The following is a 27,892-nucleotide window of genomic DNA, read 5'->3' as shown; positions in this document are numbered from 1 at the left end:
AGTGGAGTGCAAGCTTAACATGAGTCAACAGCTGCAAAAAAATGCTAATAGTCCCACGCTATTCTGCCTAGTCAGACCATGCCTGTGTCCAGTTCTGGGCACCACAATTTAAGAAGGATATTGACAAGTTGGAACATGTGCACAGGAGGGTCTGGAAACCAAGCCTCCTGAGGAACTGTTAAGAGAATTGAGAATGTTTAGCTTGGAAAAAAGGAGACTGAGAGGAGATGTGATAGCCATCTTCAAATATCTCAAGGGCTGTCACATGGCAGGTGGAGCATGCTTGTTTTCTCCTGCTCTGAAAGGTAAGACCCAAACCAATGGCTTCAAATTGCAAGAAGGAGATTCTGACTAAACACCAGGAAGAACGTTCTGACAGTAAGAGCAGTTTGACAGTGGAACGAATTCCCTCCGAAGTTGGTGGACTCTCCTTGGAGGTTTTTAAGCAAAGGTTGGATGGCCATCTGTCAACTATGCATTTCAAGTGGTTGGACCAGATGACCCTCACACTACAATTCTATGATTCTATGAAATTGTGTACCCTAGAAGTCAACTTTGGAAGTCCCAAGTAAAAACCAGCTGAATAGCATGGGTTATTTAAAAGGTGATAGCATACTTCTTAGATCAGCCTTTCTCAACCTGTGGGTCCCCAGATGATGCTGAACTACAACTCCCATCACCCCTAGCTAGCAAGGCCAGAGCTCAGGGATGATGGGAGTTGTAGTCCAACAACATTTGGGGACCCACAGGTTGAGAGCCGCTGCCTTAGATTGTGGCTTACTGCCCTCCTGCTTGCGGCTACTTTGCCATCTTTTAGTAATATGTAGTTACTTAAAAACCCAGCTTGTGTATCTCAGATACATTTCTTGCATGTAGGAAGGAATTGCCATCCACGAGTATCCAAAATAGCAACACTTAATCTCTTACCTTTTTAAAAGTCTCTAATGCTTTAAATGTAGTAATACAAAGATTTTTAAGATCCTGTTCTGGATAAATGTATGGAAAGCAGATGTGTCTCTGAAAGTGCTTTTGGTTCTTGGAACTTAAAACCTCCTACCCTGTGGTACTTCATGAATTACAAGTGAGGCCTAGGAGAAGGGCAACTCCACTGGGGCCCTTACAATTTTCTGCAAGTATTGTGAAGGCTGTAAGCCTGGATTTGGGGGCTGGCACAGTCATTGGGCACAGTGAGGCAGTGTCCTTGCGTAGAAGATGGCTGGGATGCTGTGGCAAGGTTTTGGGGGAGAATTGTGTGGCATATGGCCTACCTTGCACTGGTGGAGGATGCTGTTCCTTGCTATCGCTGAGCGTAAGGTAAGGACTGCCAGTCTATCCATAGAATGAGGAAGGGCATCTTGTCCTTCACCAGTGGTGCTGGCATCCATTGATCAGAAGACAAAGGAGCCCAACAGTAAGCAGAGCCAGAATCAATGTCAGGCGGACACAACGATTCTAGTTTTCTCCCATTCTCCTCAACAGAGTTCTACAAGGGCAACATTGAGGCTTGGGAGGAGGAAGTCAAGGCCAGCTCCTGGACTGGTTGTGGTAGGAAAGAAGGCAGGAGGGGGCTGGCTGAGGTTGGTGGGCAGTGCCCCATTTGCCCAAATGGACAACCCACCACTGTCCTTCACATTTAGCAGTGAAACGCCTTGGGTTTGATCACCTGTGGTGGGGGAAACCAATGATGGTAACTTGCATAAGACCTTTTCCCATCTGTCTAACATAACTTGTGATGGTAAACAACAAGTACTGATATGAAGGCAGTGGGCAGATGGTCCATAGGGCTGTTGCTTGGTTAAAGGACACTTAATCGGCTGGCATGTTATTGACACAGTACATCTAAAAAGAAGGCTGCTCTTCTAGAAGCTGTGTGTGCCTGATGGGCCGATGCCAGGGGTTAGCATTGTTGGGCACTTGCAGCCAGAGCAGCATAGCCCTGCTGCAGTCTCTTGGCAGTTTCTGCCCACTGTTCGTGTCGTCTCTCATTATACACTGGCTTTGCTTAGTCAATTGTTACCAGGATTTATTTTCTATCTGGAAGAAGAGTTTGGATTTGATATCCTGTTTTAGCACTACCCGAAGGAGTCTCACAACAAACACTCTGAGGTAAGTGAGGCTGAGAGACTTCAGAGAAGTGTGACTAGCCCAAGGTCACCCAGCAGCTGCATATGGAGGAGCGGAGACGCGAACCTGGTTCACCAGATTACGAGACTACTGCTCTTAACCACTACACCACGCCGGCTCCCAGGACACCACCTGCATTATTTAAGTGGCTTTGCTAACAGTATCAAGGTTAATACAGCCTAGTTATGTGGAGCCTCTGGCCCAGGAATAGCAAACATGGCATCCTTCAGAAGTCTACAACTTCCATTGACCCCTGCCAGTTTGGCCAATGCTCAGAGTCGTAGTCCACAGCATCTGGAGGGCATCACATCAGCTACTCCCAGCTCCAGCCTAAAGCCAAATACAGGCCTTAGTCTAATCCCTGGCATTCACTACAGACCTACACCAAGCTTCCTTTCTCCAACTCACTGTTCTTGCTCCATTCCTTCCATGTTTGTACTGGCATCTGTGGTCACTTGTGCAGCATTGGTGAGAGGCAAAGGGGACTGCAGAGGAATGGCGCTGAGCTGGCAATGGAAGATACTGCTCTTCCTCTGCCACTGGCAGCTTGCTGCATTTTCCTGCTCCGCACTGTGAAGGGGGTTTGCCCAACTCAAGGCTGAGTTTTCAGCAGAATTTGTATTTGTAAGTGTCCTAGCAGGTCAAGGCTCTGATACACATGAATGTGTGATTATGCTGCAGATCCAACTCGGCTAGGCTTCATACAAAAACGCAGCTCTTTGGGCATGGTTTTGCAACGTGGTGCTTCAGCCCTACTCCAAACACACACACAAAAATATGTAGCTGGGATTAGGAATAGTGTAAATAACATTCCTTGCTGTGTGTTGAGACTCCTCCGAGCAGTTTTAAGGGCTGACTGTTGGGTAGGGTGAGCTAGTAGCTTCTACGTCCCCCAAGCAACTTTCTCTTAAGAAGCTGCTATGGGCAATATTGGGCTGCTCTCCTTCCTCTTGCAAAGAAAAGAGGGATTTGGTAGTAGCTTCTACCTTCAAAAGCTACAGTGCTTTTTGTTGAGTCCCAGGCTGTGGGTAAAGTCAGTGTTTCATGGTAGCATCCCTATGGGAAACTAAGCTTTGTGCAGACTTTAAAGGGGCAAACAAGCCCCTGCAGTTACAGCTTGCTCAAAGTGGTATAGAATGGAGGTGAGGTGAGGCATCTTCATCCTGTAAGGTTCAGTTGCTCATTCTTCAGTGAAGGATCTCTTGGCAGAGTACATGATTTCCATATGTCAAAAGGCCACTATTTCAACCTCTGGTATCTCAGGATACCACAGTATTGGTAGAGGCAGGTCCATGGCTTGACTTTGTATTTGGCAAGATCCTCTGTGTGCTTGTGTATTAAGCTTCTTTGAGTGTTTGAATTATGGGGTATGCATCTAAAATGAATAAATAACACTTTCAGGAATGCCACTTTCTGGATCCAGTTTTTTCCAGACATTGGAGCGCTTATACTGTACATATGTGTCTGTTCCCTTTAGCTGACTGGTGTACTTGCAATGAAATATTCAGAAGTGCAAATTTTGCAGGACAGCTGTGTGTCTTTTTTGCATATTGCTTCGCTTCGGGAAGTGTCAGTTGGGAAAGTCCACCTTTCCAAATGCAGACTGAAATACAAACTGAATAGATTTCTCCCCCTCCCTAGGAAGAACATTAGGGTTGTCTTTTCTCCAAAAGGGTTTTGAGAAATGTGAGGTTGGTATATAACTGCATCTCTAAATCCCAATATATTGAAACCTATCTATCATCTGCGTCTCGGGCAAAAGAGGCTCCTTAGGACATAGAAACCTACTTGTCCTAGACTCAGGTAGCTTTGCATCTGGAAACTGGCAAGAAACTACCTGAAAGCTGTTGACTGACCTGCCCAGATGAAACTGGAAAAACATACTTTGGCACTCAGCTATTGGTTGGCACTGGTGTATTTTCTTGATCTTCTCACCAAAGGAAGTGCCAAGGCAAATGTTGCATGGCTTTATTTTCCAACGCTGGTGCAGCCCATAAGCAATTTGTGCTTGGGATTTATTGGGGGATTCCCGAAAAGTCTTGTGGCTCTTCAAAAAGTGCGACAGGCTGGCAGTGTGCTGGGTGAGCTGCGAGCATGCAGGCTGCAAACATGAGCAGGCCTGTTGGCTGTAATTGTACCAAGAAAGGGGAAGCAAAACATACAGACCTAGCAATCATGGCTTTAAGACTACCTTTGGAGTCTGAATCTACAAAATGTTGTCCTGGAAGATCAGTCTTGCTTATATTCTGCTTCTCCAGTCATAGGAGCATTTACTCAAATGCCAGTGGGCATGCCTTCAAAAGAGATCCTTCGGGACCTTGAGGGAGATGTTGGGTAGAACTAGACAGAACACTGACTTTGGGTAGTTTATCACCTAGGCATCTACAGTCGTTTAAAACTGCTAAACAGATGACAGTGTTTTAAATGAGCATGCTTAACATAGCTGCATCTGTTTTGAGAAGAAAACAGTCACAAGACACTGATCTAGAACATGTTACGGTTCTAGGCCATGGACCTATGTGATGCCCCCTGCAACCTACTGAAAGTAGCTGGCAGCCTTCTGGCTGCTTCTCCCAGTAGTGTTTACTACAACCAGTAGCTGAATAAGCAGTTGCGGGGGAGGAAGAAAGTTGTGGGGCCCTTCCCCTGCTATTCCTCCAAATGTAGAAGCAACCAGTTGAATAACATCTGTGTTCTTTCCTTGACTCGTACAACCGTTGGCATGCATGTGGTCATGAGACAACAGATCAGAATTTGTGCTTAATAGAAGAATGGAGAGTAACAGGATTGAGAACTTGCTCAGGTACAGCTACATTCTAAGGAGTGGTCACATGATGTCAAATCACCTTTTGAACCTCTGCCTTGTGCCCTGTTAACACATGGCACAAAGCAGAACTGCTTATTAATTTTTTTAAAAAAAACACTTAAGGTACATCCCAAGTGGATTTAAGCCCATTTTGTGAACTCCATACCGCCACACCTTTAAAAAAACACAAAAAAAAACAGGCTCTCTCACCTTGGCAATTGTAGTATTTACAAATGTGTTAAGACAGGTAGTAGTTTTACATCCCTGCAACATTTCAGTTGCAAAGATGATGAGGGACTTGGGTGCCATGGCCAAGCAAAAGGGTGCAAAGGTGTGGACTGTATTTGTGCCACCTCAAGAGAGAGATCTTCAGGCTGCCTGGCCTCTGACCATTCCCCCCTCTCATGGTGTCTGCTGGTGCAATGAGTTCCTTCAGCTGAAATTAAAGGAGCCTGAGAGCTCTATCTAGGAGGGAAACTGTGTTTCTTGGCCTCTATCTACTTGGCTGAAGACTATCAAAGGATTCTCAATCACTAAAATATTAACTTTGTGAAACGGCAACCTTTGTACCCCTAAACAACCTGGTCAGCATTCCACTTGCTTCAGTTGAGTGATAACAAGCATTCCATCTTGAAGAGAAAACGGGTCTCTAGAAAAATAAACGAAGCTGTTCATTTAATTTTATTTGTTTCTACAAATATTTATAGGTGGCTCCCTCATATAAAATATCCACGTGGCATACAACAAAAATTACACACATAATAAAATGCCGTAACATACCTAATTATAAAACTGGCGGTGCGTCTTGAAGATTTAAAACAAATTGAATAGGCCTGTTTTTCTAGATTAAAACGGGGGCTGTGGGAAGTAGACTATGGGGCAGATGGAAGTGTAGCCTTTGTGGTATTCTGGAGCAAGGAGAGGCTTGTACAGATACTGACAAGTCCAGAATCCCTTCCAAATCCCACACTTAGGCTTGGAATTGGTCCACCTCTGTGCAAAAGGATGTGGATGGCACTGCTGCCGCCATTGCTTGTCCTAACCTGAGCATGCAGCTGTCTGGTGCTTAAAACAACTGTGTCCCTTACTCAGTATAGCTATGTTGATAGGGTACCTGTCTTGCATCCGATTCCCAGCGCTGTGCAGTAAGAATAGACTGCATAGAAAAACACTGAATTATATTCTCCGTAACGCTTGAATCTTAAGGTGCAGGGCTTGAAGTGTCTTGTGAAAGCTTTGGATTGTTTGAGGCTGTATGTTATCTGTTGAAACATCTTCCACAAATGGCTGAACAAGTGACTCACTGGTCCACTGATGCAGTGCTGTATTGCAACTTCAAGTCTGCAAAGCGGGGCTACTCAAAAGTAAACACACACCCCAAGACCACAAGCATTTGATGCCTGCATCCCATGTCCTAAATACTTTGAAATACAGCCTCAACTAGAATTTCTAGGAGGTCAAGCTCGGCAAAAGCAACTCTGCCAACACCAGCCGGCATTTCAAAGCTGAACCAAATACCTGCAACAGGAATGAAGGCCAGGTCTCATGCATATGGACATTGCATAGCTAATAGTGACCTTCCTGGCCTGAAAACTGTAGATGTCCAAAGGCTTGCAGCTGATCAATGCATGTAGAACTAGTCATATGGTGGAGCCTTCCTGGTGCTGTACCACTGAAAGCCCAACCCACCTACCACATTCAAATAACACTCCCATAGCGTAAAAACCAGTGGGGGTGGTAGCTAGGGGATAAGAGTTATCGAGTGTGCCAATGACCGTTCCATGTTTTAAAGTGGTGCAGCTCTCCTAGGCAGTGGCGTAGCGTGGGGGGTGCGGGGGGGCCGGCCGCATCGGGCGGAACATCTTGGGGGGGGCGCTCGCACTCGCAGCTCTCTGCCCCTACTAAAATCCACGGGTTAGGGGGCGCAAATTACTTGCCTTGCCCCGGGTGCTGACAACCCACGCTACGCCACTGCTCCTAGGACTGCGTAATATTATTCCCCGTCCATGACTTCTAAGGAATTGGGATCTGCTGCATTTGTGTACCATAACTTACAAAGTTTCCCTAAACTAAAGGCTAAAGGTAGCATTCTGAAGAGCCCTAGAGAAGCTTAATAAACTCCCTTGCACAAACCAGAATGAGGTCCCTATGTGCAGGAATGTGCAACCTCAGTAGCTACTTGAAGCATGTGTCTTGGTGACTGGTTTACTGCTGTTTGATCTCTCCTCTGCAACAGACCCCTGTCTTCAATTCACTTGGAGAAACCAGCAGAGTCTCAAAAGTGAATGAAAGGCAGGATTATACCTTGCAATGTTTGTGCCTTGGATAGGTTAGTTGCTCGCTAACAAATCTGTTAGCATGATGTTATTCTGCTAACAGATGGCAACAAACAGGAGATGGAAGGGCCAGCATCATTGATTCCACCCACGTTCATTCCTATGCAAGCTAATACTAGGCAAAGGCACGTGCTTCATTTGTGCAGCAGAATGTCTGGAGTATCCCCCTTCAGCATATCGGCTGCCGACTGTGATCCACAGTCAAATGAAGTGATTGGTGGATGTGTTTCATAAGAAATGCCTTTGAGAACCTCTATTTACCCAGCGGCAGGATGGCGGGGAGTGTGCAAGAGTCCTTGGTCCATGTGTGATGGTCTTAAAGTGCCTTGTCCTTTAGTATTGGTGGGGCTAGATTGTACACACATTCCCAGCCTCAACAGGTGTCCCCACTTAATCTAAATTTTAGCACTACTGTAAACTCTGAATGGGGCCTGATATGGGTTTGTACCCATATCGTGGATGCAACCATCATTCTGTAAAATGAAGGCATTTGTTATATGGCATGCCAGGATCTTTGTAACTGAATCACATCAAGGCTTCATGAGTAATTCTTCACTGCATCCTAAACCTATTGTTGAAGGAACATAAGCTCAGTAGCAGAGAACAGAATAATTAAAAAAAATATACGTTGCCCTTCTGACTGGGTGGCTTCCAGAAAAAATACATAAAAGCAAAAAATAATAATTTAAAAAATAATGTATATGTGTTGCATATATGTATATGTTTTGCGTATAATAGGTCCAGTTTCAGTCACTGTGCAACTCCAGTTCAAAAGGCTCAAGTAACAGATAAGGACCGCCTTCTGTAGTGCTGTGCTGAATGAACAAATAGTCCTGATAGTATCATTTTATATTCCTGTTTCTTGAAAATTATGCTTTGTAACTCTTCAATGCAACACAGTGGCAACACTGAATTGAATCCCAATTTTTGTCTCCTGAAGGTCAGAGTAGTATGCCTGTCCGCTGCTAGCTGGATTCCAGTCACGTTACCAAGGGCCGCATTTGCTCCTGAAGTTGAGACTGGCCTCTCTCACCATGTCGAATGAAGTGGAAGCAACTAGTGGAAACAGTCCGCCTGCCCAGCAACAGGCACCACCGAAAACACAGCCTTTCAAAAAGGAGAAGAAGAAAGGTAAGGCAGGAGTGGCACCAGGAGGCAGGACAGCTCTCTAGCTCCTAAGGCAGAGGTTGGCAAACTAAGGCCCGTGGGCTGGATACGGCCCACCGGGCTTGCTAATCCAGTCTGCGAACCTTGCGGTCAGTCCCAGTGCTAAACAGGCACGGTGCAGAGGCCTCGCCGCGCGGGGACTGACTTCTGTGACGCGGGCCGGGTTCTGATTGGCTGCAGGAAGCTCCTGCAGCCAATCAAAAGCCGTGATGCCTCTGGGTGGGCAGCGACACTGGCACGGTTTCTAATTCAGAAGCCACAGACGCCTCTGGGTGCCGCCCCTTCCTTCCCACTGAAGCGGCCGAGCAGGAGGAAGCAGCTGAGCGGGAAGAAAGTGGCAGCGGCGTGGAGGCTGCCTCTGCCACCCAGGCCAGCAGCATGGGCTCTGTGCCCCGCTGAGACAGAGGATGCCAACACCGCCGAAGTCTAGGCAGTGTCAGCGGCTGCGGCATGAGTGGCATAGGTGGGCAGGCCTTTCGGCAGGGGTTGCTTTCAGGAGGCGGTGGGCCCAGCCCCCCACAAGGTCTGATGGACAGTGGACCCGCCCCCTCCTGGAAAAGTTTGCTGACCCCTGTCCTAAGGAGTTGCCAATAATTAAGAGTTGCTGAAAACAAGCAGCAGTTGCTGTGGTAAATACTCGATGACAGGGAATTTAGCCAATTAGTTCTCAACTTTGCAACCTTATGTTCACAAAGCCTGTCCATCGTTAGTCCTTTTGATGGGTGGTTAGTAACAAAATCGTGGAGACTCCCACCTGCCCAACTGGTTTTTGGTTTAAAAGGAGTCATAAACCAGAGCGTTGAAATAAGCAGACAAGCAGGAGTTTGGCAGAAGGCTGCCACCTAGGGGCTTTGCCTTGGACTGCACAGTCACAGATGGATCCGTGAGTAAGCAGACAGTGGGCAAGGAATCTGCCGCAAACTCTGGCTCTTTATACCTAACATGTTTGTGAGTGGATTGACCCTACTCTTACCCAAGAGCATTCCACTGCCAGTGTGGAGATGAAACGGTGGTTACACACTGAATGTTGGTATAGCTGATGGTGAAACATACCACTATATTAAATTGCATTGTTAGGAATAAACAGAGATGCAGGTTCTGATTTTTTAATAGCCTGTGCAGGACAAACAAAAGCACATGACCATAAAACTGGTTTTTCAGGACCGGAAAAGACAGAAGAATTTCTCTTGGCCAGATTTCAAGGTGATGGTGTAAGATACAAGGCCAAACTGATTGGTATTGATGATGTCCCAGAAGCAAGGGGAGACAAGATGAGTCAGGATTCAATGATGAAGCTGAAGGTGAGTCTCTCATATTTCCTGCATCTTCGTTTTTTTAAGGTGCCAGATGATGATTGTAGCTTCATGGGGGCTAGGGATTACTAATGACATCCTTGCAAAACTGCAGTTCCTAGAAGCTATTTTAGCAACGACAATTATAGGACCTTTCCTCAAGTATCTTAAACTAGTGGAGAATGGGTCCTAGCACATACTGCAGGTTGCTTATAGTGCTGATTCAGATAACAATATATAGTGGCAAAGTTGAAAATTTTCAGGTTAAGTGGAAACATTTCTAGAACATTATGCTGTAGATAGAACTTGCATGCTGTTTTGGGGCTCAGGTTTGTTCCAATTAGCTTCTTAGGTGGAATGTCACCACCTCATGTCAGAATTTTGTTTATTTCCTCCTGCAAAACAACTTCATTAAGACAAATGAGTTCTTGCTTATGTATTGAAACAGTGCTGGTAAATTCCTCTGAGACATGACTGTTCATAACACTGTCCTCCCACAGTGTTGTCTGAAGGCCACACATGATGCCTTCATGTACTGAATGACCCTCTGAATAGAATCATAGAGTTGGAAGAGACCACAAGGGCCACCGAGTCCAACCCCCTGCCAAGCAGGAAACACCATCAGAGCACTCCTGACATATGGTTGTACCAAGCCTCGGCTTAAAGACCTCCAAAGAAGGAGACTCCACCACACTCCTTGGCAGCAAATTCCACTGTCGAACAGCTCTTACTGTCAGGAAGTTCTTGCTAATGTTTAGGTGGAATCTTCTTTCTTGTAGTTTGGATCCATTGCTCCGTGTCCGCTTCTCTGGAGCAGCAGAAAACAACCTTTCTCCCTCCTCTATGTGACATCCTTTTATATATTTGAACATGGCTATCATATCACCCCTTAACCTCCTCTTCTCCAGGCTAAACATGCCCAGCTCCCTTAGCCGTTCCTCATAAGGCATCGTTTCCAGGCCTTTGACCATTTTGGTTGCCCTCCTCTGGACACGTTCCAGTTTGTCAGTGTCCTTCTTGAACTGTGGTGCCCAGAACTGAATAGCCTCTAAGTGTGGTGGTAATGCCTGGGGGCTGCTTGTCAACAAACACTTTTGAGTTTCTAAGTTTTACTTAGACCTGGAACGCAAGACGAAGGTTGCAAGACAACCCCCCACCCACCCAAACATGCAATAAATCCTAAAATGTGAGGGAACTGGGGAGCAGTATATAGCTGGTATTCGACTTGGCATTTTCATAACTCAGATATAGGGAAATTCAAATATGCTGAAATGAAGATTGTGTTATCCACTGGTCAGTGGCCATGTTGACTAATGGAGAGTTGGAGTCCAACATCTGGGAGGGAAATGGATTCTCCATCCCTTACCCTAAGTGATAGCCGTAAGCTGCAATAAGTTTATATCGACAGTACGTCTTGAATACTGAAATGTCTTTGCTGTTCCATTTGTAGGGAATGGCGGTAGCAGCCCGTTCTCAAGGACAGCACAAACAGAAAGTATGGGTGAACATCTCTCTTGCTGGGATCAAAGTCATAGATGAGAAGACAGGGGTAAGTTCTGAGGAGGCCAAGCTGAACCCATTAGGAGAAACTGTCCATTCTCTTAATAAAAAAAAAAGTGCCAATCTAACCTAAAACTTGTTGGGGTGAAGAAACTTCTAAAAATGTGCTGAACTTAAAACAGCAGCTTTCCCATTAGAGACATTTCAAAGAAATGCAGAAACTGGCCCAGGCCAGTTAAGTTATCCATCTAGTTAATTACCCATCCAGGTGAAGTATTTCATAATGGACCAAACTCTAGTGCCAAACCTCTAACGTGGGGACTGCTGTAGCTTTTCTAGCAAACCTTGACTCACCTCACAGGTCACTTCAGCCCTATCTAGGAAATTCTGGCTGATGAACACCAAGTGAAAATTTTAATTGGGGCATTCTATTTTTCTTGGGCTAAAGGCTATGTAAGAAACAGGCAGCTTCCAGTCCCTACTGGAGTGTGTGTGTGTTTGTGTGTGTGTGTGTCAATGACTTAGTGTTTACTTCTAAGCCGAAGAATAAAACTTTACCATAAAGCACAAACTACTCCGAACAAAATAAAAAAAAATCCTTCCAGTAACACCTTGGAGACCAACTAAGTTAGTTCTTGGTATGAGCTTTCATGTGCATGCACACTTCTTCAGATAGAAAGCTCATACCAATAAATCACATAGTTGGTCTCTAAGGTGCTACTGGAAGGAATTTTTTAATTTTGTTTCAACTATGGCAGACCAACATAGCTACCTACCTGTAACTACTCCTAACAATCTCTGTGCTATTGCTATAATCTTCCCAGTGCTGAGATATGGTCCAGAGATGCTTCTGGTCATAGCACGTGCACATGCAGTGCACGCCTCATACAGAGAGCCTAAAATATTTGAGCTCTATTGATGCTGACTACTTTGTTGAATGGCTGAAACAAAAGCGAGCTGGACTGGCAGCAGTCTTTATGGGGAAGTCAAATTTCCAGGGCACACTTAAGACAGTAAAACATGAACAAGTCGTTCTCATATCAGTGCTCCCATAGAACAGGACTAGAATCATGGGCTTGGAAGACGGTTGACTTTGGACTTGGGGTGGAGGATTCTTGACTTGTGTAAGAGCAGTTCAGTGGGACCAATTACATAAAAGGGTAGTGAACTCTACTGTAGATCTTCAAACAGAAGAATAGGCACCTGCCAGGGGATGCTCTGCAAAGGGTGGCCTACAAGACCACCAGTGCAAGGTTTACACATTTTCAAGAGTTAAAGTCTGGCACCATGTCATCCACTTTGATTCCAGGTTATTGAGCATGAGCATCCAGTCAACAAAATATCCTTTATAGCCCGGGATGTGACTGACAACCGTGCCTTTGGCTACGTTTGTGGCGGAGAAGGGCAGCACCAGTTCTTCGCCATCAAAACAGCACAGCAGGTAAAACTTTACATCGTGGGACCAGTGGTGCTGATGTGCTGCTCTTCTAAGTAGCATTCTGGGTTCATGTTCAATGCTGCACAGTACAAAATTGCAAATGGAAGCTGTCACTCTCTACTTAAATTGCAGGATTGACAAAATTTTCACACCGAGTATGGTTAAAACTGGGGAATTGGTTGCCATAAGTGTTTTGGCCACCAACTTGGAAGCTTAGATGTACTGTTAAATTGCTTATCTCTGAGGCTTGGCATTTGCTACATATTTAATAGGTTGCAGGGGTTGGAGAAATGTTGAGCAAGACCAGTGTGGTGTAGTGGTTAGAGACTAAGACCTGGTAGACCAGGGTTTAAATCCCCACTCGGTCATGAAGCTCATTGGGTAGCCATGGGCCAATCACCAACTCTCAGCCTGTTTGGGCATTTGTTGTTGTTGTTTAGTCGTGGCCGACTCTTCGTGGCCCCATGGACCAGAGCACTCCAGGCACTCCAGTCTTCCACTGCCTCCCGCAGTTTGGTCAAACACATGCTGGTAGCTTCGAGAACACTATCCAACCATCTCGTCCTCTATCGTCCCCTTTTCCTTGTGCCCTCCATCTTTCCCAACATCAGGGTCTTTTCCAGGGAGTCTTCTCTTCTCATGAGGTGGCCAAAGTATTGGAGCCTCAGCTTCAGGATCTGGCCTTCCAGTGAGCACTCAGGGCTCATTTCCTTCAGAATGGATAGGTTTGATCTTCTTGCAGTCCATGGGACTCTCAAGAGTCTCCTCCAGCACCATAATTCAAAAGCATCAATTCTTCGGTGATCAGCCTTCTTTATGGTCCAGCTCTCACTGCCATACATCACTACAGGGAAAACCATAGCTTTAACTATATGGATCTTTGTCGGCAAGGTGATGTCTCTGCTTTTTAAGGTGCTGTCTAGGTTTGTCATTGCTTTTCTCCCAAGAAGCAGGCATCTTTTAATTTCATGACTGCTGTCACCACCTGCAGTGATCATGGAACCCAAGAAAGTAAAATCTAGGGAACTCTAAACACAGCAGGAAATTGGAACACTGGGAGAAAATGCCACTAATATAGGCCTTTAATTCTGTTCCTTGAATTCTATTCCACTCCATTTGGAAATGAGCTGAACTGTGAATTCCGCCACAAAGTGGAAATCTAAGTCCTATCCATTCACTCACTCACTGCCTGTTATTCTCTTCTAGGCTGAACCTCTAGTAGTAGATCTGAAGGATCTATTCCAAGTAATCTATAACATGAAGAAAAAAGAAGAGGGTGACAAGCGAAAGGTAATGCTGCCTGTTTTTAAGTTTTCCAGATTTTTAGGCTGCTCAGTAGCCATACCTAAGATAAATGAAACCTGCTATTGATCTAAAGTGGCAGTGACTGAACCATGAACTTGGTTGATCTAAGATAAATCCTACACAGCTGGAAGGAGCCTGTCTAAACTTGGCAATACCACTTACTCCCAGATAAGTCCACTCTTCAAGTACAGAAGATCAGTCAACAAGGTAATGGGGTAAAAAGGAAAATGAATTCATCTATTTGGGTTGGAAGATCTGTTCCAGGGTGAGGGTGTAAAAAAGTAAGTAGGAAACAAGGTCAGCAACCCTAAAAGTATCAGTCTAGCCTGAAGGAAATTGAGCACAGGTTAAAGGACAGACTAGGAAGCTTGGAGGTTCCTCAGTCTGCTCCTTCCCATGCAGACAGAGTTGCCTGCAGTGCAATCTGAGTTGCATCTCAGCAGTTCCAACATGTAATATGATATCCCTTCCCTTAAGGGAAGGGACCATAGCTTGATAGTGAAGAACATACCTTGCACCAAGCAGATCCCATCTATGAGTTGTGCATGCTCTAGTTCAGGTAGCAGGTGATGGGGCAGACATTGGCCTTCGACAACTGCTGCCCATCGGTGTAGACATGGACAAATATATAAAGCTTTTCTATAAATGTTGATGGCATGATGTCTTTTTTCTTCTTTTTTTCAGAACGAAGAGGCCAATAAACCTGTTGAGGTAAGAAACAAATTGATCTTTAGGCCTGAAAAACCAAATGCAATTGCCTGTTAGACTTTTAAGTACATTTGCTGCTTACAAACAATGTGAAATTGGGGGAAAGCTTATTCTTATTGAGTATCTGTGTAGCAGAGACCAAAAAAACCACATTCTCTTTCCTTTGTTCCAGAATGGCAGTGATGAAACAGCTACTGAACGAGCCGACAAAATAAAGCTGGTATGTGATTTCTTTTTTCTTCTGTATCATGCCTCCCCCTCCCCCCGTCATGGGACCAGCGAGGAATCCATGTGGTTTCCAGATAGTCACCCACCCAGGCACTGACCAGCCCTGGTTGACTTCAACAAAATAGTGGCCTCTTCTGCTTTGAGACCACACCCAAGGTCCCTAGAGAGGTTTCACATATGAGCAGCCAGTTGATTGACTGAACAAACTGAACTACTACAGAGAAGTAGACCACAGAGACTTGGGCTTCCAAGCATGCTCTTGGTTAGACTCGAATGACCTTGCAGGCTGAGGTGTATGATAGATTTTAATTTTCTGTCCATTTTGTTCTTAAAGGGTGTGGAGCAGATGGATCTGTTTGGAGACATGTCTACTCCTCCTGACCTGAACAGCCCCTCAGTGAGTAGTAAAGACTTGGATTTGTACTGTTGATAGCTTTTTAAATGACTTGATGGTAGGAGAAATCTTCTAAGGACTGGCCTGTCTTGGATGCTTAGGGGTGGTTTCAGATGAGCAGTTGACTACCTATCCATATGATTGAACTTTTCTATATACAAATGTGAACACAGTCCCACCCCCCAGAGTAAGATGCATGAAATTGGGCCCATTGCCCATTTGTACCTATCAGGAATTGCCATGTTGGCAGGATGGCATTGACTTAGTAGAGGGGTAGCTAAAATGGTGCCCTTCAACTCCCATCATCCCTGACTATTGGCCATGCTCACTGCAACTGGTGGGGAGTATCTGGAGGGCACCATACATGTTACCGTAGTTTAGTGGAAGAGAATATGCTTTAGAGATTGGCTCAGCCATACTAAACACACTATTCAGGGATTCGAACACTGCCGCCAGAATCAAAGCTGTGAACCAGTATTTTAAAATCCCTACATACATGTAGCTGGATGCATTGGGACAGGGAATATATGCAAAAGTACAATGTGCTTCTCTAAGATATTCCGAGCAAGGGTTGAGAAGGAAACTAGAAGAAGTACGAAGCACTGAGAATCCTGGTTGGATTTATGTGACCACAAATTGCCGCCATGTTCAGGCTTCCTAGTCAGATGCCTTTGGGAAGATTGCAACTCTTGGGTGCAAGTACTTGTGGTTTTTCCAGACAGGCCACCATGGCATTAGGGGTCCTATCCACGAGGAGGAGAAAGTTGATATCTGGGGCTACCCCCTGGGCTGAACCTAAATACAAAGGTAGGCCCATGGGAGTTGGCCAAGAGCAGACTGAGGTTAGTGGTTTCCATTTTCCCTAATGGACCAGACTCCACTCAGCATTGTGTAAACATTCTTTCTTTACCACAACTTCAGAACTGATGCTCCTGATCTTCAAATCTCCTGGTTGATTGTCCAATAAGTGCACAAAATTCACTACAGGGTTACCTATCAAATGTGAGGGCATGGGAGTGTGTAGTTCACAGGTTTCTTATTTTAAGAATTGCTGGAGTCCATTGCCATTCTGCTTGCTCTGTGATTTTTAATAAGCACATGAGACTCTCTTGCACATTGTCTACAGTGTCTCTTCTGCTAATCAGTCTTCTCTCTCAAACCTAATAGGAGGAGGATAAAGAGATCCTGTTAGTGGATTTAAATTCTGAAATTGAGGCCCCTCCGACTTCTCTCAAAGAGGAGGATATTTTCTTGAATGACATCGTGCCTCCCCTACCACTGTCCAAGCTGCAGCCACCTTTCTTGCCTGACAATGCTTTCTCTGCAAATCTCAGCTTCTTCCCCACCCCAAATCCTGACCCTTTCAGGGATGACCCTTTCACGCAACCTGACCGATTGTCGCAGCCCCCAATTGATTCTTCTCTGAAGCCTCCCAGCCAGAAGATGGGAAGTGTTGTGACTAGCCCCATGGGGAGCGGTGGTATGAATGGGGATGTAGACTACTTTGGGCAAGAGTTTGACCAGATCTCCAACCGAACTGGCAAGCAGGAAATGCCAGCCAGCCAGTGGCTGCTTGAGAGTAAGCCTGCCCAACTAGCTGCGAGGACTCCAAATGGGGTGCCGGAGAGAGAACAGAACGGCTTCCCTGCCACGTCCCCAGTAAATGTCTTTCTGGAGAGCTCTTCCAAAGGATTACCAGTGCAAAATGGATTACGGCTAGACTCCGATAGCAACAGCCAATTGATGTCGCATGACTCTATCACGATTAGCCCACCTCCCCAAAGCACCAAGCCAGGAAGAGGAAGGAGGACTGTTAAGGTGAACAATGGTGCATGCACAGAGTGGTGACATGCATGTTTTCCTACTTGGACTAGGTGAAGGGATTTCCCTCCCCCTTCCTCAACAAAACCTCTGCTGGCAGAGAACTAGCTTGCCTTCGGTCCTCTTATAAGCTGTCGGTCATAGCCATAGCAAACCTTAAACTCTGTGGCTTGGCTTTCTGTGTACATCAATCATTCTTTCTAATCCTAACTTTCCTCTCTCCTCCTAATGCTGCCATGTCTCTGTAGCTCTGGTAAGTAAGACGCTTAAACTCCTAATGCATGTGTTGAATGTAGCTTTGGGGAGATCATTGGTGTAGTTCAGTAACAAGGTGTCGAGGTGTTGCATCGGCCTTGCAATATAAAATATCTCTATTTGGCTGCAGCCCTTCTTGGTTGCTACCGTACAGAACTGACAGAGAATATTGTCGACCAAAGGTGGGTAACTTGTTGCCCTCCAGAAGTCGCTGGACTACAAAACCCATTGTCCCTGACCGTTGACTATGCTGGCTGGGCCTGATGGGTACTGCAGTCTAAAATGTCCTAGAGGTTCTCCATCTCTGCTGTAGATGGGAGCCCACACTCATCTTTAATAAGAATCGATTTAACTTAGATGCACACTATAGGACTCTTCAGCCATTCAGCCTATAGGACAGTTTGGGGGGGTTGTAGTGCTTGTAATAGCAATCTGGGCAATGTTTAACTCCCTGTACCATTATGCCTGGTGTGTCTTCCCCACCAACACATTTCCAGGGTTCAGCCAGTAGTGACCTGTTTGGCTCAGGCATCTTTGCTCCTGCAACAAGCACTCTGACAACTGCAGCGCCGCCTCCACCTGCACAGACCAATCCTCTAGACCTCTTCAACACTAGTGCTCCTGTAGCAGCACCCATGCCTGTACTAGGTTAGTAAAGTCTGTTCTTTCCTTGAGGCAGGGATGGGGAATCCTGTTCTCGGCCTACAAGTCCCATGAGCACCAGTCAGTGTGGCCAATGGATTGTGGGGTTGCAGTCCCAACATCTGGAAAGCCATGTTGATGGATCTGTGTGTACCTTCGTTGCAAAGCAATTTAATGTCTGTATCTTGTCTTATGCAGTCTGGTTTTTTGTGTTCAGTTCAAAGGCACATCTTGTGAGATCCAGAAAGACAGTAAGACATTGGGAAGGGCTTTACTCAACAGGCCATAGGTTTCCCCACCCATGGTTTACGCTTCTTAGGTGATCCGCTTTATAAGCTGAGTTGTAGAATTTCTGAAGGTTAAAAAACAAAACAACTATCATAATTCTAGGGCATGATTTAAGTCCTGTAGAGACACTTGGGGGCAGAAGTACCAGTAAGCTCACTATATTTTATGGAAAGATTTCTAGCCTGCCTTTTCAGGGCATAACAGCCTCCACAAAGTGGTATATAATTAAGGCTGCCATACGTCCAGATTTTCCCAGACATTACCGGGATTTCAAAGGCAGAATTGACATCTGGGGGAATTACCGAAATTTACCTTAAAAAAACCTGCAAACATTGCACCGAAGTAACCGCTAGGCTAAGCTGGCTCGTTTTTGCCAACAATAGAAGAATGGCAAGTAAAACTCATAGGCTATGCAGAAATGGCAAAACTGATGGCAAAACCCAGACACTCTGACAATGAGAAGCTTAAAAAAGAATGGGAAAATTTATTGTGTATGCGCAGAAATACTGTAAACAAGTTAATACGTTGGCAGGTTTATATTAAGCACTTGTAAGTAGTAAGGAATTAGAGAATGCAAAGGTGTAACAAGTGGATAAAAATGATAACAAAATGCAGAGAATGATGTAAGATGTAAAGAACCAGTAGAAGGGGGTGGAAGGAAGTATTGAGCTTTAAAGAACCTGAAAAGGTTTGTAAAATAGTAGGATTTTTTAATTAGAAGTATAAATGTTAGATGGTGGTTTGATTTTTGTATCCTTATTTTATTATTATTTTTGAAAAATTAATAAAAAAGGTGGTTTTTTAATGTAAATACAATTTTGGGGGTGTTCTGGTTTATACTTTTTGAAATATAGCAACCCTATATATAATTCCAGAATAAAACTTCATAATTAGGATCCTCAAGTAAACACATTACACCCCCCCACACACATAAATGAACAGCACAGATCAATCCAGGCACAGAAGTTTAAATTAAATGGAGATTTGAAACTGTTAGCCTTGCAGTGCTAATATGAGGAGGGGGTGGGCAGCCTCTACACCTCCCTGTACGTGTATCCCAGGCAGGTGTGTTCCTCCATCAGGTGCTTGTTTTTAGTAGTGGAGCTGGCACTAGTCTTTAAGGTAAGCCAGGATTAACTGAGCAAAGGAACTTGTTTGGGACTGTTTAGGAACCATGTTTAGGAACCATGTTGCCGTGGTAAGGTGGCTCCTCTGAATGACCTGTTGGTTGAGCATTCGTTCTGATTTGCATGCACAAAGTTTATGCAGAGGTTAGATTAGATCTGGGGTTTTTTGTTGAGCATTCATCATCTTAATTTGCTTCTGGGGTGTTCAAACGTCTTCCTGGGAAGGCTAAGTTTCCAGGCATCTAGTTGAATTCCTCCTGCCAAATGGTGATAATCAAGAGGCGTTAGTCTTTTTGTTAGGATGGAGAAATAATGAAGCTGAGGGACTGTGTTCCTTGCAGGAAAAACGACTTTGATCCTCAACTACTTACCTTGGCAAGGCTTGTGACAAAAAAAGTTGTGGCAAACCCAATATTACTAGGGGAAGGGTTTTGCCATTATACCTTTTTGAATACAGTTTTCTGGGAATTTCAAGTGGGGAGAACACTGTAGCTGCTCAGGCGCTGCTCCCAGGTTTCCCATGGGCATCTGATTCGCCACTGTGAGAAGTATGCTGGCCTAGATAAGCCTATGCCCTGATCTAGTGGGGCTCTTGAGTCTTTAATACAGATAGATTTAAACCTTGTGCTGGTATGTGCAATAATAATAATAATTAATTACTTATACCCTGCCCATCTGGCCGGGTCTCCCAGACACTCTGGGTGGCTCCCAACAGAATATTAAAAACACAATAAAACATCAAACATTTTTAACTTCCCTAAGCTTCAGAACCTGAAGCTGAGGTTCCAATACTTTGGCCACCTCTTGAGAAGAGAAGACTCCCTGGAAAAGACCCTGATGTTGGGAAAGATTGAGGGCACAAGGAGAAGGGGACGACAGAGGATGAGATGGTTGGAGAGTGTTCTCGAAGCTACAAACATGAGTTTGACCAAACTGCGGGAGGCAGTGGAAGACAGGAGTGCCTGGCGTTCTCTGGTCCATGGGGTCACGAAGAGTCGGACACGACTAAACAACAACAAAGCAGGGCTGCCTTCAGATGTATTATGAAAGTCATGTAGTTGTTTATTGCCTTGACATCTGATGGGATGGCCTTCCACGGGGTGGGCACCCCCACCAAGAAGGCCCTCTGCCTGGTTCCCTGTAACCTCACTTCTCTCAGGGAGGGAACCGCCAGAAGGCCCTTGGAGCTGGACCTCAGTGTCTGGGCTGAACGATGGGAGTGGAGACGCTCCTTCAGGTATACTGGGCTGAGGTCAGCACCAACACTTTGAATTGTGCTTGGAAACGTGCTTTTTTCCCCAACTAAGGTGTTTGTGGAGTTGCCTGATGAGAGAGCAGCATAACCTATTGATGTGTGGGCTTTTTCTCCCCAGGTGGCCTGCCTTCAACTGCTTCTCCAACACCAGCCTGGGGTCCCCAACCTGCAATCTTCAACCAGCCTTCTTCAGCCTTTCCTGGATCTGTTCTGGGTGTTCAGCCAGCAAGCTTCCCTCAGCCTCTTGGCTTTGACGCTGCTCCACAAGCTCCCAGCTGGAGTCAGCCACCATTGTCCTTGGGAGCCCCGATCCAGGCTCCAACTCCCGATCTCTGGGGTCAGCCTGTGCGGGGTCCTCCTCCTAATGCATGGGTCCAGCCCTCCAGCACTGGGAACCCTTTCCAGCCCTCCATATTCCCACCTCCGCTTGCAGCCCAGGGCCCCTCTCTGTTGCCTGCTAGAAGTCCTCCTCAGTTGCCTCCCAGAACTGCACTTCAGAAGGAGTTGCCCAAGAAGGAAAGCGACGCCTTCACTGCTTTGGATCCCCTTGGTGATAAGGAAATAAAGGATGTAAAAGCCATGTTCAAAGACTTCCAGCTGGCAAAACTGCCCGCCGTGCCTGCGAGGAGGGCAGAGCAGCAGCAGCAACAACAAGGTCTGTCGGAAGCTTCTGGAGCCTTTGCCAGTTATTTCAGTAACAAAGTGGGGGTTCCTCAAGAGTTGGCTGACCACGATGACTTTGAAGCTAGCTGGCTGGCTACAAAAACTGGTGGTAAATCTGCTGTATTCCTTGAGGGAACCTTAAAGTTCTGACCTTTCTCCTCCCCCTCACAGAAGACGCATACAGTGGAACCTCGGTTGTTGAACGTAATCCGTTCCGGAAGACCGTTCTACTTCTGAAACATCTGACAACCGAGGCGCAAAGGGCTGTCAGCAATTTCCACTGAGAAAATTGAAAAACTTGCAGCGGAAGCCGTTTGGCTTCTGAGGCGCCTTCAAAAACAGAAGCACTTACTTCCGGGTTTTCGGCATTTGGCTTCCAAAACATTCGGCTTCCGAGGTGCTCAAAAACCAAGGTTCCACCGTATTTTAGTGGACATGCTGCATATTTTTAAGTAGTCTCTGGGGCAGGTGGATGTGTGCTTTAACCTGGGATGGGCAGATGGTTAGCATCTTCTTTTTGGGCCTGTGGGCACATTTGAAAACTGGAGGAACAATTGTGGGTGCCATGCTACACCAGAACTGAAGTAGAATGCTTGCTTCAGTGACTAATTTCAGGGTGATGCTGTAAGAGGACTTTATGAGCCCCAGAGAAGGCCTCTGTGGGCACAGTCTGTCCCTGCCAGGTGCCATATTGACTGCTTAAGAAGCCTTGCTTCTGAATTCTGTGCATGTGTAAACTAAATGGTGATGTCCACTGATCCACCTGCAACGTGTGCCCTCAGCAGAAAAACACAGCGCTTGGTGCCAAGTGTGGCTGTGTTTGCTGTGTTATGTGAAATGGGTGGCTTACAGTGTCTGGTGGTTTAAAAATAAGTCTGTTCTGCATTGCAGTGCCACCAAATCCTGTTCTCAGGCCAAACACTGTGCCAACTGCCAAGCCTGCTGAAGACCTATTTGAAAACCCTTTCAAGACAGACCCTTTTGCTGTTCCATCGCTAAACTCGGTAAGTGGCAGAGCAAACTTCACTTCTATGTATCCATGGCTGTACTTCTGTTGGCTGTAAATTATGGACCATTTCTTTCTCCAGAGTTGAAGCACCCCTGGGGTCCTATTGCCTTCTAACAAAAGCTGGCACTGTCCCCAGTTAACCCAAGTGCAGGTGGCAGGATAACTGTAAAATTATCTGTCTTGGCTCTTGCTATTCGAACATGACGGCATGATCAAAAGTGTTTATAGTGTAGCTTAAAGCTGGCAATCTGTAAAGATAAGAGTGTGTTAACACCAACCACTATTCATTGAAGGCTCCATGCATATATGTATATTTAAAAAAAAAAAAAAAGAGGATAGATGTAAGAATAATCAAGCACCCTTTGACCCTTGGTTAGAATGGAAGGCACACTCAAGCAACATGCTTGTTAGCTATCAGCCTGCAGACTGCACTGATCCTTGACCAAACTAATTGGCAGGGGTTGTATGTTTGCATAATTCAGTGGCATGAGCAACACTTTGCTGTAAGACCAAACCACCATAGTATATGGTGTGTACACACACACACAAGAACACAATACCCAACACCCAGTTTCTGAAGGTGCCTTGAACGGAACTGTTGCTTGCATCGCCTGTCACCTGCAAGAGATCTGTACTCTAGATATTGCAGCTGGTGATGGGGGCTGATGTCAACCACAACTCTCACTTAAGAAGCATGAACTGCCTCTGAACAAGCTGCTGCAACCTTACTGGATGTGAGAAGCTTAGATCAAATAAGATATTTGCCAACTCGACACAGCTGGCAAGCATAGGGTATTCAAGTATTTGCAACTTGCCTGCAAAAAGACTTCCAAATTGTGCATAAATAAAGCAGCCTCCTTCTTTCTAGACTGCCATACCGCACCAGCTGGCTTCTGCTCCATTTGGTGATCCTTTTGGAAACCCATTTGCGTAAGCTTGATAGGTAAGTGTCTCTTAAAGGGGTGGCTGTTGATCCTGAACCTGACACGATCTAAAAAAGGCAAAACAGGGGTCATGCTAGGAGGTAAAAGAGGCAACTGTGTGGAGAGTCAATGTGGGTTAGCAGTTAGTTTTGAGCTGGGATCTGGGAGACCAGGATTCAAACCACCACAATTGGTGTTGTGTCATTTAAGGCTTTATAAATGTTGGGACCGTGAGCTCCTTACATTGCACACAGATGTGAACAGGCTACCAAAGTCACAACTCTGGCTGTACCAATGGACATTCTAGTGGCTGAGTCCTGCACTAAAGGGCAGTCCCAAAGCATTATAGAAAACCAGCTGTGAGGTCATCTGAGCATGGAGCTATGGTTTGGTTACGCCATCCACAAATGGTGGTAGCAGGTAAGCCAGGTCAGCTGGTGAAGGATCAAGAAGCACCCAGAACAAAATATGTATACTGCTTCGGTGGGGAGTAAGCCTTGCCCAGAGCAGGATGGACACCAGTTTTGGTCCTTAATGTTGCTCAGTAGGGATATGGTGCTAAGTAAGGAGATGGCTATTAGCTCAGAAGATCTGGTTCACATGTGAATGGTCTTTGGTTCAGTCCCCAGCATCTTTAGGTAGGCCTGGAGACGATTCCTTCCTGGAAACCTAGAGGGCAGCTGCCAGACTGTGTAGAATATACTGCAGTATCTGGACCAATGGTTGTTTTTTTTTTTTTTAAAAAATTATTATTATTATTATTATTATTATTATTATTATTAATAATAAATAATTTATTTATACCCTGCCCATCTGGCTGGGTTTCCCCAGCCAATCTGGGTGGCTCCCAACAGAATATTAAAAACATGATAAAACATCAAACATCAAAAAACTTCCCTAAACAGGGCTGCCTTCAGATGTCTTCTAAATGTAATATAGTTGTTTATTTCCTTGACATCTGGTGTGGGGGGGCGTTCCACAGAGCAGGCGCCACTACTGAGAAGGCCCTCTGCCTGTTTCCTTGTAACCTCACTTCTCGCAGTGAGGGAACTGCCAGAAGGCCCTCGGCGCTGGACCTCAGTGTTCGGGCAGAACGATGGGGGTGGAGACGCTCCTTCAGGTATACTGGGCCGAGGCCGTTTAGGGCTTTAAAGGTTAGCAACAGCACTTTGAATTGTGCTTGGAAACGTACTGGGAGCCAATGTAGGTCTTTCAGGACCAGTGTTATATGGTCTCAACAACCACTCCCAGTCACCAGTCCAGCTGCTTAAGTAGTTTCCTACATACTACGGTTATAACAACATTCAGTGCTATCTTCATACCAGCCATTTACAGGACTACTATATTCCGAACCACATAGTCCAAAAGCACCCCAGCAAAAAAAAAGTGATGGTAAAGATTGACTTTTTGCATGCTGCTGCTGCTGTATCTACTCCTATTTGCACATCCCATTCTTACCCGTTACTTTTCAGTAGTTCCACATAGCAAACCCCAAGAGAGCAAATTTCATGTGACTCAGCCCAGTGGTGCTAACCATCTCCCTCTCGTTCTCTTGACCCAGGAATGAGTGCAAACCAGCAGAGGAATAACTGGACTGCCCATGGTGCAAGGATGTGATGAATAACTGGATACCCTCCCCTGTTACTGTCTTCACTCTGCATGCATTATCTGCCTCATTCTTCGCCATCCACTTTTGGATTGCAGTACGGTGCAAAGAGTCCTTGGATTGTAGCCATCGGAAGCCGAGGAAGGAATCTGCTAGTGACCAAACTGGAATTGGGTGGCGAACTTCAGCCCAAGTGGATTTAACTAACTGAACACTGTGGTGTCTCCTAGGCCTTCAGCCAACTTCACATTTTGTCAAGGCTTGGATGAACCTTGGCTGTAAATGGGGCTTTTACTGAACTTCTTTCTAGGATGAGAAACTGCACAGACTAGTATTCACCTCCACACAAGGGGAAAGAACCGGGATATGAATTCGCAGCACTGAGTCACCTAGAACATAAAATGGTCTCTTGTACGTCTCCCAGCCTTAACTGCAAGCTTTAAAAACTGGACAGAACTCAATTTCACACCCTCTCTGCCTCCAGCAATGTCAAAGTGAAAGCATGTTTGAATTGTTATGAAGATCATTCAAAACCATATTTGACTTGTAATGGGGAGGTTCCAAAAGTGTAATGACTGACTCTTAATGTCCATGCAGGCTGGCTGTGGTCATAGTCGAGAGATACACCTTGGAAGTGATTTATTTTTTTTAATGCATCTAGTGTGTTGACTATTAACCCTCTAGCAAGATTCTTCAAACCAGGGTTGAAAAAGGATGGATGCAGAAATAGATGGGTGTCCTTTAAAGAAGGGGGTGGGTCCTGTGAATGTACTATCACTTGTAAAAATTGAAAAGCAACTGTACTTGGAGCAAGCAAAAATTGCAATCATGGCAATCAAGGTTTAGTATAGCTAGAACTCTATGCAGAGTGACAATTCATTAAAACAAGGGGCTTAATAACAAACTGAGCAGAACTGATGCAAGAGCATTGTGTGTGTCTCCTTTACAGCGTTTATCAGTGCAAACTTGAAAATGGTATCCATGTTTAAATGGCCAGATAAATGCATAATGGGAGATCTGCTTTCTAGTAAACACTTTGTCTGTAGTGACCTGTTCTGCCGGTGAATTATGCAATCTGCTCTGTACATATTCTACTGCACTTTTCCTGTAATGCAAAACAAAGCTATCAATTTATATGTATTTGTCTCTGACTGGAAATGTAGGAATTTTTGGATTGTGTTACATTGTAAAAAGTAGTCAAATACTCTGACAATTAAATGTAACTTCATTTCAAAAGCGGCCTCTGCCTCTAGGGAGTTCGGTGAAAACTTTAAACGTGGTTTCCCAGAAGCAGGACTCTTTGTTTTCATATGATAGTAGTTTTACTTGGGTACCCTGAGTCTAAGTCATTGAACAGGTGTGTAAAAGCATTTGTAGCTAGAAGCTTATAAAAGCCTGGGGTCCTTGAATCACCTAGAATGTAGACCCACATTGATAGAGTACTGCTTCCCTCAGTGCGCCAGTATGCAATTTAGGCGGGTGCAGCATGTCAAATCATAAGCAAACTTTTTAGGACCAGGGCACATTTGGAACTCTGAAAAATTGTGGGTGTCAGTCATAAAATGGCTGCCATAGTGAAATGCCACAACACAAAATGGCCGCCCCACTTCACAGTGTCAAAAATTGGGACATGCATCTTCTGGGTGCGCTCCCAGGTGAGTCACGTGACCTGCGCCACGATCTCACCCCCCCCCCCAAAAAAGCACTTTTTCAGGGCAAGAGTGTGGCACCAAAAGTGGCCTTTGTGATCTTGTGAGAAAAAGGGGGTGTCCTTTTTTCCCCAGGACGTTTGGCGGGCATGTGCTCCCCACTAGCCACCTGCCCAGTTGGGGTGGGAGTGCACCTACATCAGCCACTGCCGTTCATGGGGGAAGCTCCTTGCATCTCTCTGTTGCTAAAGAATGGATGGGACAGTTTGCTAAGCCTCCTAGAGCAAAATATACATCAGGAGGCTTAGTTTGGTCAGAATTAAATATACACTTCCAGAGTTAACACTAAATAAACTACTTCTGGTAAATGAGTCACCATAGCTGCTAGAGGGCCGTGAAAATTTGTGTCCCAGGCTGTTTAAATTTGTCTCCCCATGTACTATCTGAAACCAAAGGAGCGCATTAGTTGCCAGATGTGAAATATATTGGCATTATTTTTAGCTCTCCTACCCCACTATTGGGGTCCAAAGAACATTGGATGCAGTCCACAGGATGCGGGCTTAACTGATAACAGCAGTATGCTGCTATTGAAAATATGGCTCTCAGCTAGGTTCTCGCTGCTGCCTCAAACTTGGGGTAAAGGCTTGCAACATAGCTGGTGGTACAACAGTTAATATTTGGCTTTGACATCCTTGTCAAAGTGTTGATGCTGACCTTTAAAGCCCTAAATGGCCTCAGTCCTATATACCTGAAGGAGCATCTCCACCCCCATCGTTTAGCCCGGATACTGAGATCCAGCGCCAAGGACCGCCTGGCAGTTCCCTCATTGCAAGAAGTGAGGTTACAGGGAACCAGACGGAGGGCCTTCTCGGTAGTCACGCCCGCCCTGTGGAACGCCTGCCCATCAATTGTCAAGGAAATAAGCAACTATCCTATTTTTAAAAGACATCTGAGGGCAGCCCTGTTTAGGGAAGTTTTTAATATTGAATGCTGTATTGTTTTTAACACTCGACTGGGAGACACCCAGAGTGGCTGGGGAAACTCAGCCAGATGGGTGGGGTATAAATAATATATTATTGTGTGATGTGCACCAAGATTGTAGTCCAGCAACATCTGGAGGGCACCAGGTTGGCAAAGGTCGGTTTACACAAAGGGCAGCTTGGTGGTAGCACACAAGCTTTGCATACAAAGATCCCTGGCATCTCCTTGGGGGAAAGGGCTGCCCTCTGAAACCATGGACAGCTACCACCAGTCAATGGAGATAATATAATGTTGGATAGATTTAATAGTCTAGCCGGGTAGAAAATGGCTTCCTATGTGCTGTCAGACTGGTAGTAATTCACTGGGCTCTCCTGA

The 27,892-nt window shown here is 45.4% G+C and overlaps 1 protein-coding gene across 3 annotated transcripts in view; it reads left to right on the top strand.

The window, feature by feature from the left end:
* Positions 1 to 26,127, top strand: part of DAB2 (DAB adaptor protein 2) — a 35,967-nt gene extending 9,840 nt beyond the window's left edge. Inside the window, exons 2-15 of one of the 3 annotated variants that reach the window (XM_080972572.1) lie at positions 8,207 to 8,397; positions 9,595 to 9,734; positions 11,176 to 11,274; positions 12,535 to 12,666; positions 13,870 to 13,953; positions 14,653 to 14,679; positions 14,849 to 14,896; positions 15,239 to 15,301; positions 16,466 to 17,116; positions 17,872 to 18,022; positions 20,805 to 21,341; positions 22,241 to 22,353; positions 23,227 to 23,301; positions 24,843 to 26,127. In XM_080972572.1, coding sequence (XP_080828698.1) covers positions 8,301 to 8,397; positions 9,595 to 9,734; positions 11,176 to 11,274; positions 12,535 to 12,666; positions 13,870 to 13,953; positions 14,653 to 14,679; positions 14,849 to 14,896; positions 15,239 to 15,301; positions 16,466 to 17,116; positions 17,872 to 18,022; positions 20,805 to 21,341; positions 22,241 to 22,353; positions 23,227 to 23,292 — 2,208 coding nt within the window. In that variant the 5' untranslated portion in view covers positions 8,207 to 8,300 and the 3' untranslated portion in view covers positions 23,293 to 23,301; positions 24,843 to 26,127. Of the gene's footprint in view, positions 1 to 8,206; positions 8,398 to 9,594; positions 9,735 to 11,175; positions 11,275 to 12,534; positions 12,667 to 13,869; positions 13,954 to 14,652; positions 14,680 to 14,848; positions 14,897 to 15,238; positions 15,302 to 16,465; positions 17,117 to 17,871; positions 18,023 to 20,804; positions 21,459 to 22,240; positions 22,354 to 23,226; positions 23,302 to 24,842 lie in introns of all 3 variants that reach the window. The other 2 variants (XM_080972571.1, XM_080972573.1) reach the window with 2 other exon arrangements.
* Positions 26,128 to 27,892: the final 1,765 nt, after the last annotated feature.

This window comes from Podarcis pityusensis (genome assembly GCF_964106645.2).
Source record: "Podarcis pityusensis genome assembly, chromosome: 11".
NCBI lineage: Eukaryota > Metazoa > Chordata > Lepidosauria > Squamata > Lacertidae > Podarcis > Podarcis pityusensis.
This window is presented reverse-complemented; position numbering and strand designations above follow the sequence as displayed.